Source organism: Onychostoma macrolepis, chromosome 03 (genome assembly GCF_012432095.1).
Source record: "Onychostoma macrolepis isolate SWU-2019 chromosome 03, ASM1243209v1, whole genome shotgun sequence".
Lineage (NCBI taxonomy): Eukaryota > Metazoa > Chordata > Actinopteri > Cypriniformes > Cyprinidae > Onychostoma > Onychostoma macrolepis.
Genome location: NC_081157.1, coordinates 10,375,251 through 10,388,769, shown reverse-complemented (window position 1 = coordinate 10,388,769; position 13,519 = coordinate 10,375,251). Strand labels below are relative to the sequence as shown.

Here is a 13,519-nt window from a genome sequence, read left to right as displayed (position 1 = left end):
TTATTCTGCATGACAATATATTAGATCCCTTAATCCTCCCCATACCTAAACTTAACAACTACCTTACTGACTATTGATAAACAGCAAATTAGTAGTTTCTTGAGTCAAAAGTCAAAGTTAATAGTTAGTAGGAAGAACTGGTAAACTTTATTTTAAGGTCCAATTCTTGCTATTAACAAAACATTAACTATGACTTTTGCCTCAATAAACTCCTAATTTGCTGCTTATTAATAGTTAGTAAGGTAGTTGTTAAGTTTAGGATTAGGGATGTAGAATATGGTCATGCAGAATATGTGCTTTATAAGTACTAATAAACAGCCAATATGTTAATAATAGGCATGCTAACCAAGATAGCACACGTACGTCTGCAAGATGTCTGTTAAAGATCTCTTGATCTGGAAAGCATCTGCTGTGTACAAACGTCTGACAGACGTCTTTCAGATGTCAGTTTTACATACTTTCTAAACCATAAACATCTTAAAGACATCTAATAGACGTGTATTTGACATCTAAAAGGAAACGTCCTATAAAACGTCCATCTAAAAAATACGTCTTGCAGATGTAAATGCAGACGTCAAATAGACGTCTCTGAGATGTACGTGTGCTATCAGGGAATAAGCAACTAGTTAATAGTGAGAATTGCTCCCTAAACTAAAGTGTCACCAAATGTATTTTACAGGTTTTAACCAATGAATGAAAAATATGGCATGATGACCAGAAATCTATTAGAGTTTGTAACTCTGGGAAACTAAGCCAGTGGGCTTTAAAATGGAAACCATATTTGATGGTTTTACAGTCACTCCTCTTACTCTATTTGTAGAGACCACAGTTTCTATTGATTTCAAATCCATAGTTTGCTGAGCAATGACCTTTGTTTTTTCACATGCTGGTTTGCAGATCTCCATTTAGCAGAGTGTTGTGAGTTTCTGTTGGCTCATTCATGATTCGCGGCTTGTTCTGTTTGCTATCAGTGCGTTCAGCCTCATCCAAAGTGCTCGCTTTTTTCAAGCACAGGACATTCTGGAAACTCTTCTTGAAGTTCTCTGACAAGAAAGCATACAATATTGGGTTTGCACAGCTATTGGCGTATCCTAGCACCACGACGAAGGCAAACATGCTCCTTAAAAAAGGCGTGGTGCTAATGGTGCCTGTGACCGACGTCACATTGAAGATGTAGAAAGGCAGCCAGCAGAACACAAAGACGGCAACCACAATGGACACCATACGCGTCACCCTCTTCTCAGACTGCCTCCGTTTGCCGGAGCTCACCCTGATTGCTGAGGACTTCACCTTGATGATAATGCACAAATAGCAGAGACATATAACCATCAGAGGCAGGAAGAAGCCCAGGAAGAAGGTGTAGAACATGAAGGCGGTGTAATAGGTCTCCTGTGGCTCTGGCCACACAATAGTGCAGAAGCATCCATCCGGTTTGGTGATCAGCCCACTGTAGATCACGATTGGGAGGTTGACCATAAGCGACACGACCCACACGACCAGATTAATGATCTTAGCCACATGGGGCTTCCTCCATTTGGTGGACTTGATGGGATGCACCACAGCGAGGTACCGATCGATGCTCATCACCATCAGACAGAAAATACTGGTGAACTGATTGAGAGAATCCACAGTCATGACTATGCGACACAAAGCCGCGCCGAATGGCCAATGCACCAGCGCCAACTGGATCGCGATGAAGGGCAAGCCAAGCATGAACAGCACGTCTGCCACCGCCAGGTTCAAGATGTAGATATTGGTGACCGTCTTCATCTTGGCGTATCGCAGGATGACGTAGATGACCAGAGCATTTCCACACAGACCGATAGCACACACCACAAAGTACATGAAGGTGATGACGGCCGTGTTAGTATTGGTCATGCTCTGGTCCGACTCATTTCTCAGGCCTTCTTCAGATATGTTGCCGAGCATGATGCCATCGTACATGGGGAGTTCAGACAGATTGCTGGGGAGGTTACTGGGTGAGAACGAAAATGTCCAGGAATCCATTATGTATATCCCTCAGAATCCCAATTCCATTAAGTGTGACTTACAGCCTGGGGGGAGAAACATATGGTGGTGAATGAAGTATATAACGTTGTATATATCCTATATTGTTATCAGTGCTAATCCCAATGCAACAACACATAATGTCTCTGTTTGTGGGAGCCGACATAGGGAGCTGTCCTACTGCCTAAAACATCAACCAAACTGACAGATGTGGAACATTTTACATTAACTGCAAGTCAAGTGTTTTATTCAAACTAATTTTTCACAAGTTCCACACAGAAGACTTAGTTAATTAGTTATCATATACACTGACGTTCCAAAGTTTGGGATCAGTACGATTTTTAATGTTTTTTAAAGAAGTCTCTTCTGCTCAGCAAGGCTATATCTATTTGATCAAAAATACAGAAAAAACTAATTAATCTAGCTATCATCTGATTGTTTCTTTCTTTCTATCTATCTATCTATCTATCTATCTTTACAGCAACACTCTAGCTACAAGCCAAACCAACTAAGCAACCACCCTTAGTACCCTAGCAACCGCATAGCAACACCCTAGCAACCGCCCCGGGTACCCTAGCAACAGCCTTAGCAACCATCCCAAGTACCCTAGCAACCGCACGAGCACCCTAGGAACCACCCCGGGTAAACTAGCAACCACTCCATGCACCCTAGCAACCATATAGCAACACTCTAGCAATCAACCCGGGTACCTTAGCAAACACATAGCTACACCCTAGCAACCTCCCCGGGTACCCTAGCATCCACCTTAGCAACCACCCCAAGTACCCTAGCAACCGCATAGCAACACCCTAGCAACCACCCCAGTTAGCCTAGCAACCATTATAGCAACAACTCCAAGTACTCTAGCAACCACCTAGAATACCCTAGCAACCACTCTGAGGTCCTTAGCATCTATCTATCTATCTATCTATCTATCTATCTATCTAATACAGACTGTATTGCCTTCAAAACATTCAAATTATAAACTTTTAAAACTACTTCAGACTAAAAACCATCAAACTTAAAACTTTTTAAACTTCTTAAACTTTTCAAACTTTCTGGTCCGGCTTTCTCAAGCCAACTTAAAGTTTGTCTTGACAAACTGTTTTATCTAATTTTGTGAAATATTATTGCAATTTAACATAACAGTTTTCTAATATAATATATTTTAAAATGTAATTTATTTCTGTGATCAAAGCTGAATTTTCAGCATCATTAGTCTTCAGTGTCACATGATCCTTCAGAAATCATTCTAATATGCTGATTTATTATCGTGCTGCTTCATATTTTTTGGAGCCTGTGATACATTTTTCAGGATTCTTTGATAAATAAAGTTAAAAAGAACTGTGTTTATTCAAAATAGAAATTTTGTTTAACAATATACGTACACTACTGTTTAAAAGTTTAGGGTCAGTACATTTTTTCTTTTCTTTTTTTTAAAGAAATTAATCATGTTATTCAGCAAGGATGTGTTAAATGGATAAAAAGTGATAGTAAAGACTTACATTGTTAGAAAATATTTCTATTTTAAATAAATGCTTTTCTTTTTAACTTTTTATTCATCAACAAATTAAAGAAAAAAGTATCAGTTTCCAAATAAATATTAAGCAGCACAACAGTTTCAACACTGATAATAAATCAGCATATCAGAATGATTTCTCAAGGATCACGTGACACTGAAGGCTGGAGAAATGATGCTGAAAATTCATTGCTGCGTCACAGAAATAAATCATATTTTAAAGTATATTAAAACAAGAAACTAATGATAGAAATTGCTCAAATATTTCACAATATTACTGTTTGTTTTTTTTTGTTGTTGTTCTTTTTTGATCGAATAAATACAGACTTGATGAGCAGAAGAGACTCAATTAAAAAACATAAAAAATAGTACTGATCCCAAACTTTTGAATGGCAGTGTGTATGTAGCCATTACTTACCGTATTTAAATTTTCAGATTTTTAGGCCAACCACTACATTTCCAATCAAGCTGTAATTAAGATGCTACGGTCCTGTATACTTTAGTTCTTTCACACCGAAGTGTGAAAGATTAATGCTTCCAGTCAAACAGTTTTTTTTTGTTGTTGTTCTGTACAGCTATACAGTGCACAGTCTAGTAACTGACTTGGGAGAGCAATGTCCTCTATGTCACAATCATCCCCGGTGGACAAACAGGCTGAAAAGCAAAGTAATCAATGTCCCTCTCAGATCCAGACCCATTTATGGCTTTCTTTTTTTTTTTTTTCTAGGGCATGTGTGCATTAATCCTAATATTAACCACTAAATCTCCAGGACTGCAAGTGTCTCTCACTTCACTGACAGTCCAAAGCTGCTCATGTCAATGCAAGGGGTTTCATTTGTAGCATTAATTACAGTCTCTTTAGAAAAAAGCAAGAACTTTTAAGTGGAAAAGCGGATATTCTATCTAGACATGAAGGTAACGATGAAGACAATGACGTTGCTTAGTGTAACTCTCTCGGATTATGGTTCATTCATACAAAGTGGCCATAGAAATAAGAAAATTTCTATATTAATATCCGTTGTGATTTGCTGAAATATTTTTAATTAACAACATAAGCATTCATGTTTAAATTACTGAATTTTCTGATACAAACTATTTTAAACAACAAACGTTTGAAACAGGTCATTCTTACCTTCATGTTGATGTGTGTTGTAAAGTACAGAGGGATCCCGCTCATGGTTCTGCTGAAGAGCACATGTGGAATATCCAAACACATGATCTGATCTGATCTGAACTGAAACTGAAGAGATTTGACCCTGTGCCGAGACAAGCCTCTCAGAGAGAGAGAGAGAGAGAGATACAGAGTGTGTATGCGTGTATTGAAGAGAGCATTTCATGCTACTGTGTCCGAGTGAAGTTACTGTATTACTGTTTTGACAAGCCACCAATAAAAGGCGACAAATTACCAATAGAGACCCACAGGGACCACACTGATAAAAATGATTTTGTGGTGAAGTAAATACTACAGAAAAACAAATGTAATTTTTACATTAAATAATTGAGTTCAGGCAAGAATTCAAAAAAGAGTAAATTCAATATTAGTACTCAATTTAAAAGATTGAACTTAAGTATATTTTACTTGGATGTTCCCATCATGCACTTAGGCATGAATAATTAATAAGGACATTTTTATTTTTGCTGGTTTCGAGATGTATTTACACTGTTTTAAGGTTGCTTTTGTTGTTAGGTTAAGTAACTTGCTGTTTTGTGACATCTGGAGTTAATTTTTGTAACGTCTGTGTGAGATCAGTGATGGCTGATTACACTTTGTTTTAAAAAACCCTTTTAGCCTTTTGACATTTGCATATAAATTACTGATCTGGCCTCAGCGTTTACATTTATATGGGTACTAAATTGCAGATGGTCTTTATCACTATCAAAAGGATGCAAAACAGGTCGCCTCTGGGGTGTCTCCATCAAGCTTCAAACACATTCCACAGAGGAGGGAACGACCCCCCGTGCCAGGCACCAGACCAGTTGTCTGTCTCCACAATTTCCAATACACGTCACACACACACCTAAAGACATTTTCTCTATTTAGGCCATAATTAAGCAGTTATAAATGTATCTGCTATATGCATGTGTTGTATGTATATTCCCCTATTATATTAACTTAGTTAAAACCCTTTACTTGTATTAGTTAGACGTTAAATGCCTATATTCAAGTGTATGAGTGTATCTCTTCTTTAATATCGTCTGGAGGTTACTTTCTTGGTATCAAAATGATCTTCTCTTTATTTCTCACACAATGATGTACACTATGTGATCGTGAAATACATCGAACAATTCTTACTATGTTTTGAATTAAAAGCTGCACTAGCGGTCCAAATCAGCAATAAAATGCGAATGGAACATAAACGGAGACAAAGGATGTCTCTCCCGCTCAAAATGCATGCCTCTGATTGGCCACTTCACCCACAAAGTGGGTGCGGCAATGAACTATCAAAAGTTCCGAATGCAGACTAATCAACGCTCAAAAAACTCTTCTTCTTGAGACGAACACACTCCAAAACTCTCCTCTTGAGTTTAACCTTCTGGCAGTGTTTACCTTCAAGTAACTTTGTGGACTTGCTGTGGACTTCTTCAACTCATTCCTAAAGAAATCATCAAGAACCTCTCGTCTACCGCATCAAGACTCTTATTCAGCAACAAACCAATGCAAGTAACCATTTACAACTGATTAGATGCGTGTTTAAGTTTGAACCCCTTTTAAGGTGAATTACGTCTCTGATGATTCTCATTTAGGTTGTGGTTAATTGATGTGAAATACTGCCATTCTTTGCTCTTCTCTCTCTTTTCCTTACTTTCCTTCATTCTGTATATATATATATATATATATATATTGCTTAGTTTGTTTGTATGTTAGTTATAGTTTCATTTATTAAATCCCTTATATTCACAATTGATTGTCTCTGTGTTCCGCTCACAATTCAAAGTCACTGAATGTTGCTCCTTGCTACATGCTAAACTACTGCTAGCACTGTATAAGTAGGAAGGCTATTGTTCCTTGGCCAGGAAAGTAATCTTCCTAGAATTGATAAATAATTATATTGTCTGCTCGGTGGACGGACAGATCAATTCTAAGATCTAATCTAAATATTTATTATTAATTATAACCAGTTATAATTAATTATAAATAATTCCCTTTTTAAGCTAATTTGCTACATTTTTAACGCAAAATGACCCATTCATACTCAAACACTATTCACTGATTGTCACCGTTATTATGTATCATGTGCCAAGTATTCAGGTCTCTGTGTTAAGTATTGCAGGATAAACCAAAAATAATTAAGTAGAAATTACTCATCAAACTCTAACTGGCCACGTTAAATTTACTTATTTCCTTTGTTAATTTTACTTAACTTAGTTGAGTAGATTTTACTTCCTCCTTAAATTTTACTTTAAATGCAAAAATGTGCAAAATAAAAATTAAGTAAATTTTACTTCTTGTTTTTTTTCAGTGACAGTTTCCATTAAAACCAATACAAGTCGCATTATAACCAGAAAAACCACTACAAATTCTGTGATACTTTCTATTGTTTGTTTGTTTGTTTTTTTAGCAGGGTAGATTTCTGAAATGTATAACTTATAAAATGTGGTGTAAAGTCATAATTATAGACAAACACAAGACACTTATTGAGTGGAAGCGTGGGTCACACAAACCAAAAAAGACCTGGGTGTTCATGAATCCACGGTAAGAGACAGTCTTCAAATGTAGAAAATTCAAGACTGTTGCAATTCACGAGGACATTTGGCAAAGATCGCCCTAAGAGCACAACGGATGATCCTGTGAGAGGTGAAAAAAACTTCCTGAACACGTCACAATCTTTTAAAATCTCTGTCTGGGTCCAGAAGCATGGAGGAAGGAGCATCATGGTTTGGTGCTGCTTTGCTGCCTCAGGGTCTGGACATTATACAAGCATCAAAGAACAATGAATTCAAATGTGTATCATGATATTTTATGGGGGGGATTTGGTGGAGGTTTTGCTACTAGAGGAAAATCTACAAATTACTAAATTTAGGGGTTCACTTACTTTTTCCACCCTGCACTCCGAATGATTACTCAATTGTAATTTTCACAATATGTTATGTCATTAATTTAGCCAGATCGTTTTTGTCTATAATTGTGAGTTAAGTTTAAAGTAAGTCGAACGGAGCAACAGCGATTGTAATTGTTTTGTTTTCTCAACTTTCCACAAGAACCGACACAGTCTCTGTTTAGTGTCATAAATGGATCATTGACTCTTTAACTTGCGTACCTGTTCTGATTCCCTGATTCAGATGGGTTAAAGTAAGTATGTGAGCACAGAGCGTAGAAGAAAAAACAGATATAAAGTGGGCTGACATTAGGCAGAATGCAAATACATACAATGACGCAGTGAATATGCTAATTAGTACACAGCATCATCTACCAACATTTAGTGACTTTTCAAACAGGATTTGGCAACTTTCCATTGAGAGTTTTTGGCAACAGTCGTGACCGGCTTTTTACCTCATTACCAAAGCTTGGAAGTGAGAAGTCACTGCTGAGCTCTTGTGCTGCGGTGCAGCTGCGGCGTCTCTGAATAACTGGGACCAGCTTATGTAGAACATGCCTTTTATGAGCCGCAGCAGGATTTGTCAGAAGGATTACATCATACAGAACTAGGAGGATTACATCATGTGGCACTAGTCAGCCATGCATCATTTACAGACGTTGTGTAGTGTGGGGGAAAACAAATCCATGTTACTATAGTTACCCATTGGGGAAAGTAAAGAAAAGACTTACCCCCCCCAAATATTATGCCAAATATTAAATACTCAATTTTTTTTTATTCAATTTTATTCAATTCATTTTTATTCAACATTTGTGACAACACTGCAAATAATAATAACAATAATAATAATGAGCCAAAAAGAATGCATGTCACACCTCTGTTTATCAATTTGTTAATACCTGGTCCCCTGCTCCAATACGCAAATGAAACAAGGGATTCAAATGCAATATATCGAGTTATATGCACAAATAGTTTAATCTAATGTGTTATTTCGGCATCTAGCGGCTAAGCTAGTTAGCAACATGTTCATTTTAGAAGCTTTTATTTCTCAATTTTAAATGCAGACTGTTTTTTTTGTTGTTTTTTGGTGATAATTGTATTATCAATTGTATTAAACATCTCCCCCTCTCAGTTTCTAATAAAGATCAGGGTACAGGTGAAGCATTGTCTGGTCATTGTGCTACAGGTCCATTTAAGAACACTTTAGCATACTTTTTTAAAAAGTACTTATTATGGAAATAATTTAAAATAATATACTTAACTGTAACAACATGTGGTGCTTTTGGACACTTAATTGCACGTTGATTGCAATTAAATGAAAATGTGTACTTTTGTTGAAGCACTTAATCTATCTTTATATTTGACAATTATAATTTAATTTGACATTATTATAAAGTGTACTTTTTTCTCAGCATTCCTCATCATTGACCTGTAGCACAATGAACAGACATCTGTGCCCTGATCTTTATTAGAAACTGAGAGGGGGAGATGTTTAATACAATTGATAATGCAATTATCACCAAAAAAAAAAAAACAAACAATCTGTGTTTAAAATTGAGAAAGAAAAGCTTCTAAAATGAACATGTCGCTAACTAGCTTAGCCACTAGATGCCGAAATAACACATTAAACTATTTGTGCATATAACTCGATATATTGCGTTTGAATCCCATGTTTCGTTTGCGTATTGGAGCAGAGGACCAGGTATTAACGATACGATGGACATCGCTGATTCTGCTTGGCAGATCTCGGAGACATCTAGTAAATATTGACATTTTGGGCGACGCAAATGAAAACCGGAAACTGATATCCCGACTTCTGGCGACAGCGGAAGTTTGTCGCTATGCTTGTGTACAGAGTGTATTGTTCATCCCAAAGAGGCACAAAATCACTTTCACGGACTTTTACATTAAATGTTCCCTCCTGGTGGAGTGACCTGCTCAACTCAATTCATCTTCAAGAATCGGCTAAAAACACATCTCTTCCATCTTTATTTGACCTTCTAACTCTAGCAATCTCTATTCTAATTCTATTTTTTTAATTAAAAAAGAAGCCCTTTTAGACTTGCACTCTATTCTTTTTGTATTCTATTTATTTTATTTTTATTTATTCTACAATCAACAAAAAGAAAAAAAGGCCTCTAACACTAGCTTGTTCTATTCTTTTTCTATTCTATCCATTTTTTTAATTTAATTATATAATTTAAAAAAACCTTGCTATGTGTAACTGAGACTTGTCATAGCACTTGCATATTGCTATTTTGTTGATTTTGATTGCGTTGTCCTCATTGTCCTCATTTGCAAATCGATTTGGATAAAAGCGTCTGCTAAATGACTAAATGTAATAATAATAATAATAATGGAATCAGATTGTTTATGTCTTCCTACCATTTTGTAGTAAGGTTACAAATGATACTACTTTCAATTCATAAATGCATGTAATCTGATGATTCAAAATCTGGTGGAGGTTGTGCAAATCATTATGTTCACTTAATGTGACACAAGTACATAAGTACATCAATCTGTTATAAATGGGTTTTGCAGTAAATGGACTTTTTCAGGACACAATGCTTATATTTGGAAACTGAAACTGCCACCAATTCTTCCATTTGGAAAAACTAACAGAGATGGCAGCTATAATAGCAGCGCGTTCTCAAGACCCATAATTGTGTCCACTGTGGAGGGAAATGTAAAGCCTAGAGTGACAGCTAGCTGGTTTTATGAGCTTTCTTGTGTGCGAGGGAAGTAACATTCGGCCAGGAACTGGGAAGACGGATATTCAAAGTGATAGTTCGCCCCACAATGAAAACTGTTATCATTCACTTGCAATAAAAACGGGAACCTGAGGTGCTGGAATGTTACTCTGAATCTTTACTAATGAAAGTTTATTTATTATCTATGTATGCTCTGTAGACGTGTACACTTCTGGATGATATCCTTGGTTTTTATCCACCGACTGATCTGTAGTCTCTGCAGTAATCCCCTGAAAAACTCTCTCACACCCATAACTCAACATTGCATGACAAAAATGAACAACAATCACATTAAACATCAACATCTAATATTATATGATACATTCTTCCACCTTCAGTCCAATGACAGCTGAATATTCTGGATGAATATGTATGATAATGTTTATTTTAAATGTGCGCTACAGTTACGTTCTGTGAATGCAAATGCAGAGTGCTTTGAAATACTGAGGAGTTTTTGGAAAGTGTATTGTAAAAGTTGCTGTGTGGACTCTATTCCATTTAAGTTAGAACTATTTTTAAAACTTTTTTGTTATTGTTCTTGGTGTTAGTGGGCCTTAAATAAATTTAAAAAGCAAGTTTAAAGAGTTTATGAAATATTACACTGCACAGCAGCAACAAAAAAAATTGCATCTTATTCTTAAATTATGATACTCCAAATGAGGTTATGCGATCAGGAGTAATGCTGATGAAGGTTATAATTATGTTGTATACATTCAGCTTTTTAACCAAGGTAGTAGTTATATTTAGGTATAGAGTAGGATTAAAGGGATAGTTCACCCCAAAATGAAAATTTTGTCATTAATTACTCGCCCTCATGTCGTTCCAAACCTGTAAGACCTTCGTTTATCTTCGGAACACAAATTAAGATATTTTTGATGAAATCGGAGAGCTATCTGACCCTCCATAGACAGCAATGCAACTGAAATGGTCCCAGGTCCAGAAACGTAGTAAATACATCGGTAAAACAGTCCATGTGACATCAGTGGCTCAACTTCAGTTTTGCGATGCTACAAGAATCCTTTCTTTTTTGTGCAAAGAAAACAAAAATAACAATTTACTCAACTCAACTATTCTTCTCCACCAACAGTAAACAGTTCAGATTTTAGAGCCCTCTTTGCTAATATTTATCAAGGGTACCAATAAATTTTAGCAGTAATATAACGTAAAAATTTATTTATATAGCACCTTTCAAAACAAAGTTACAAAGTGCTTTACAATAAAAAGATCAGTAGAGTAACAAAAACAAACAAACATCAAAATTAAGAAAAATCCATATGATAAAAATGAGTCTTAAGAAGGGACTTAAAAGAGGATACAGTAGTAGCCTGCCTAATATAATAAAGGAATGACTTTATCTTTGTTAGTTGCCTCAGTTGTGCAAAACAAGACTGCACCACTTTAGTCACCTGAACATCAAAGAACAATTCTGAGTCAAAAATTACACCTAAGTTGCGATCCTCTTTTCGAACATTATTAGATAAGGCACCCAGATTAGAGGAGAGATTATTAATACTAGCACTACTGGGGCTACACGGGGTAATTAGAAGTCAGAACAAGTCAGAAGTGCTTATGAGTCATTCAACTGCAGAAAATGTTTCAACATCCAATTTTTGATCTCGATGAAGCAGGACATAAAATGGGATGTATCAATAATACCAGGCTTTACCGGGACATAGAATTGTGTATCATCTGCATAGCAGTGGAACTCAATGTCATAACTACGCATAATTTGAACCAGGGGTAACATGTAGATAGTAAACAGAAGGGGACCCAAAACAGATCCCTGAGGGACCCCACAAAATAAAGGAGCACGAGAAGAGGAGGCATTTCCAAGCACTATGGAAAAAGACCTATTCAACAAATAAGCTACATCTGTGATACTGACTTGAGTTTTTAAACGGTTGATCAAGACATTATGGTCCACTGTGTCAACATAATATATAATATAATCAAAATACTTGGAAAATACATGTGTGTATATATAGTCATTTTACATACATTATGCAGTTAAGCAGCCATTGCATTATTCTGTTGCTGTTGTTGAAGAAGATAGTATTCTGTAGATGTGTTCTGATATGTCTAATATGTATGTAACATGTATTATGTCTGAAATATTAAATAAAGAATTAGGAATGCTAAGCTATGCCAGAGAGATTGAAAGGCAAAGTAGATAAAGAGTGTACTTTGTGCCACACTCCTCAACTGTAACCTCGAATCACCCTAGAGGCAAGGAAAAATCCATAGCAGCTGGCTGGTGTTTGGATCAGCCCTTTATGGACTGTTATCTCTTCAAGCAGTTCAATACACACAATGCATTTTGTTTGGAAAATGCATGAAAGCTTTACAGCCCTTAGATATACGTAGCCTTCAGTAACAGACTTGTTTGATTTCAAAGATGAAAGCAATCGTCTCTGTTTACCTTCATACACATTCCAGGTCTTATTGTAAATGATTCACGAGTGCTCGTCATTCAGAAGAAAACTGTATGGGGCACTGCTGGATGTTATTGTGAAGTGTAATTTGTAGAACATTTATTAGCATTACGTAACAGTTGTAACACATTGATTAATCTATAAAATCAACTATCAAAACCACATGAACACATCTGTATACAGAAGAAAATATTTCCCAAATGCAAATTTTATTTGCAATTTTTCATAGACCTGCACAAACTATCAATTATTAATTTAACCCTCAAATGAAACTATATTAAATGTACCAGTCAGTCGAGAATCTGAATGTATATTTCTTGTAGTTTCACACCCTACAGACAAATAGAAGTCATCTTAAAGGAAACAACTTAAAGCTAAACCTGCAAACACACAAAACATTAAAAAATTGTGTTGCTCTCTCCCTCAGATAACCTGTGACTACCTTATAAATAAAGGTTAAAGAAATTTGGATGTTTATTGATTACTATTGTTCATTATTTATGCTAGCATTGCTCTGTTTCAGTGCAGCTAAGCACAGGGGGAACAACTGCCATACTGAACTTGGAATAGTTAGCCGTATGAAAAAGTAAGGCAAGAGTATGGTTGCACAAAACAGTGCCTGCCATACATGAGCATGTGCTTTTTGTTAGCACACAGGTGAAGCATCCCTAAGTCCAACCTATAAAAGAAGTACAATTACTAACTAATAAACACACAGACAGTAAAATCCAAGTTATTAGATGTGTTAATGTTACAGTATAAAAATGACTCAGA

The 13,519-nt window shown here is 36.1% G+C and overlaps 1 protein-coding gene across 2 annotated transcripts; it reads right to left on the bottom strand.

Moving 5' to 3' along the window:
- Positions 1–246: 246 nt before the first annotated feature.
- sstr2b (somatostatin receptor 2b) lies at positions 247–6,211 on the bottom strand. 2 transcript variants are annotated; one of them, XM_058768367.1, is made up of 2 exons: positions 4,659–6,211; positions 247–2,054 (listed from the first exon to the last, which is right to left on the bottom strand). In XM_058768367.1, the coding sequence occupies exon 2, from the start codon at positions 2,005–2,007 to the stop codon at positions 880–882; it is 1,128 nt and encodes a 375-aa protein (XP_058624350.1). In that variant the 5' UTR covers positions 2,008–2,054; positions 4,659–6,211; the 3' UTR covers positions 247–879. The 2 variants fall into 2 exon arrangements, with proteins under 2 accessions (XP_058624350.1, XP_058624351.1); XM_058768368.1 differs by lacking the exon at positions 4,659–6,211 and adding an exon at positions 3,945–4,642.
- Between the last annotated feature and the right edge of the window lie 7,308 nt (positions 6,212–13,519).

Excerpts from the sequence above, each read along its gene's own strand:
- sstr2b (XM_058768367.1), bottom strand. The coding sequence starts at position 2,007 with ATGGATTCCTGGACATTTTCGTTCTCACCCAGTAACCTCCCCAGCAAT.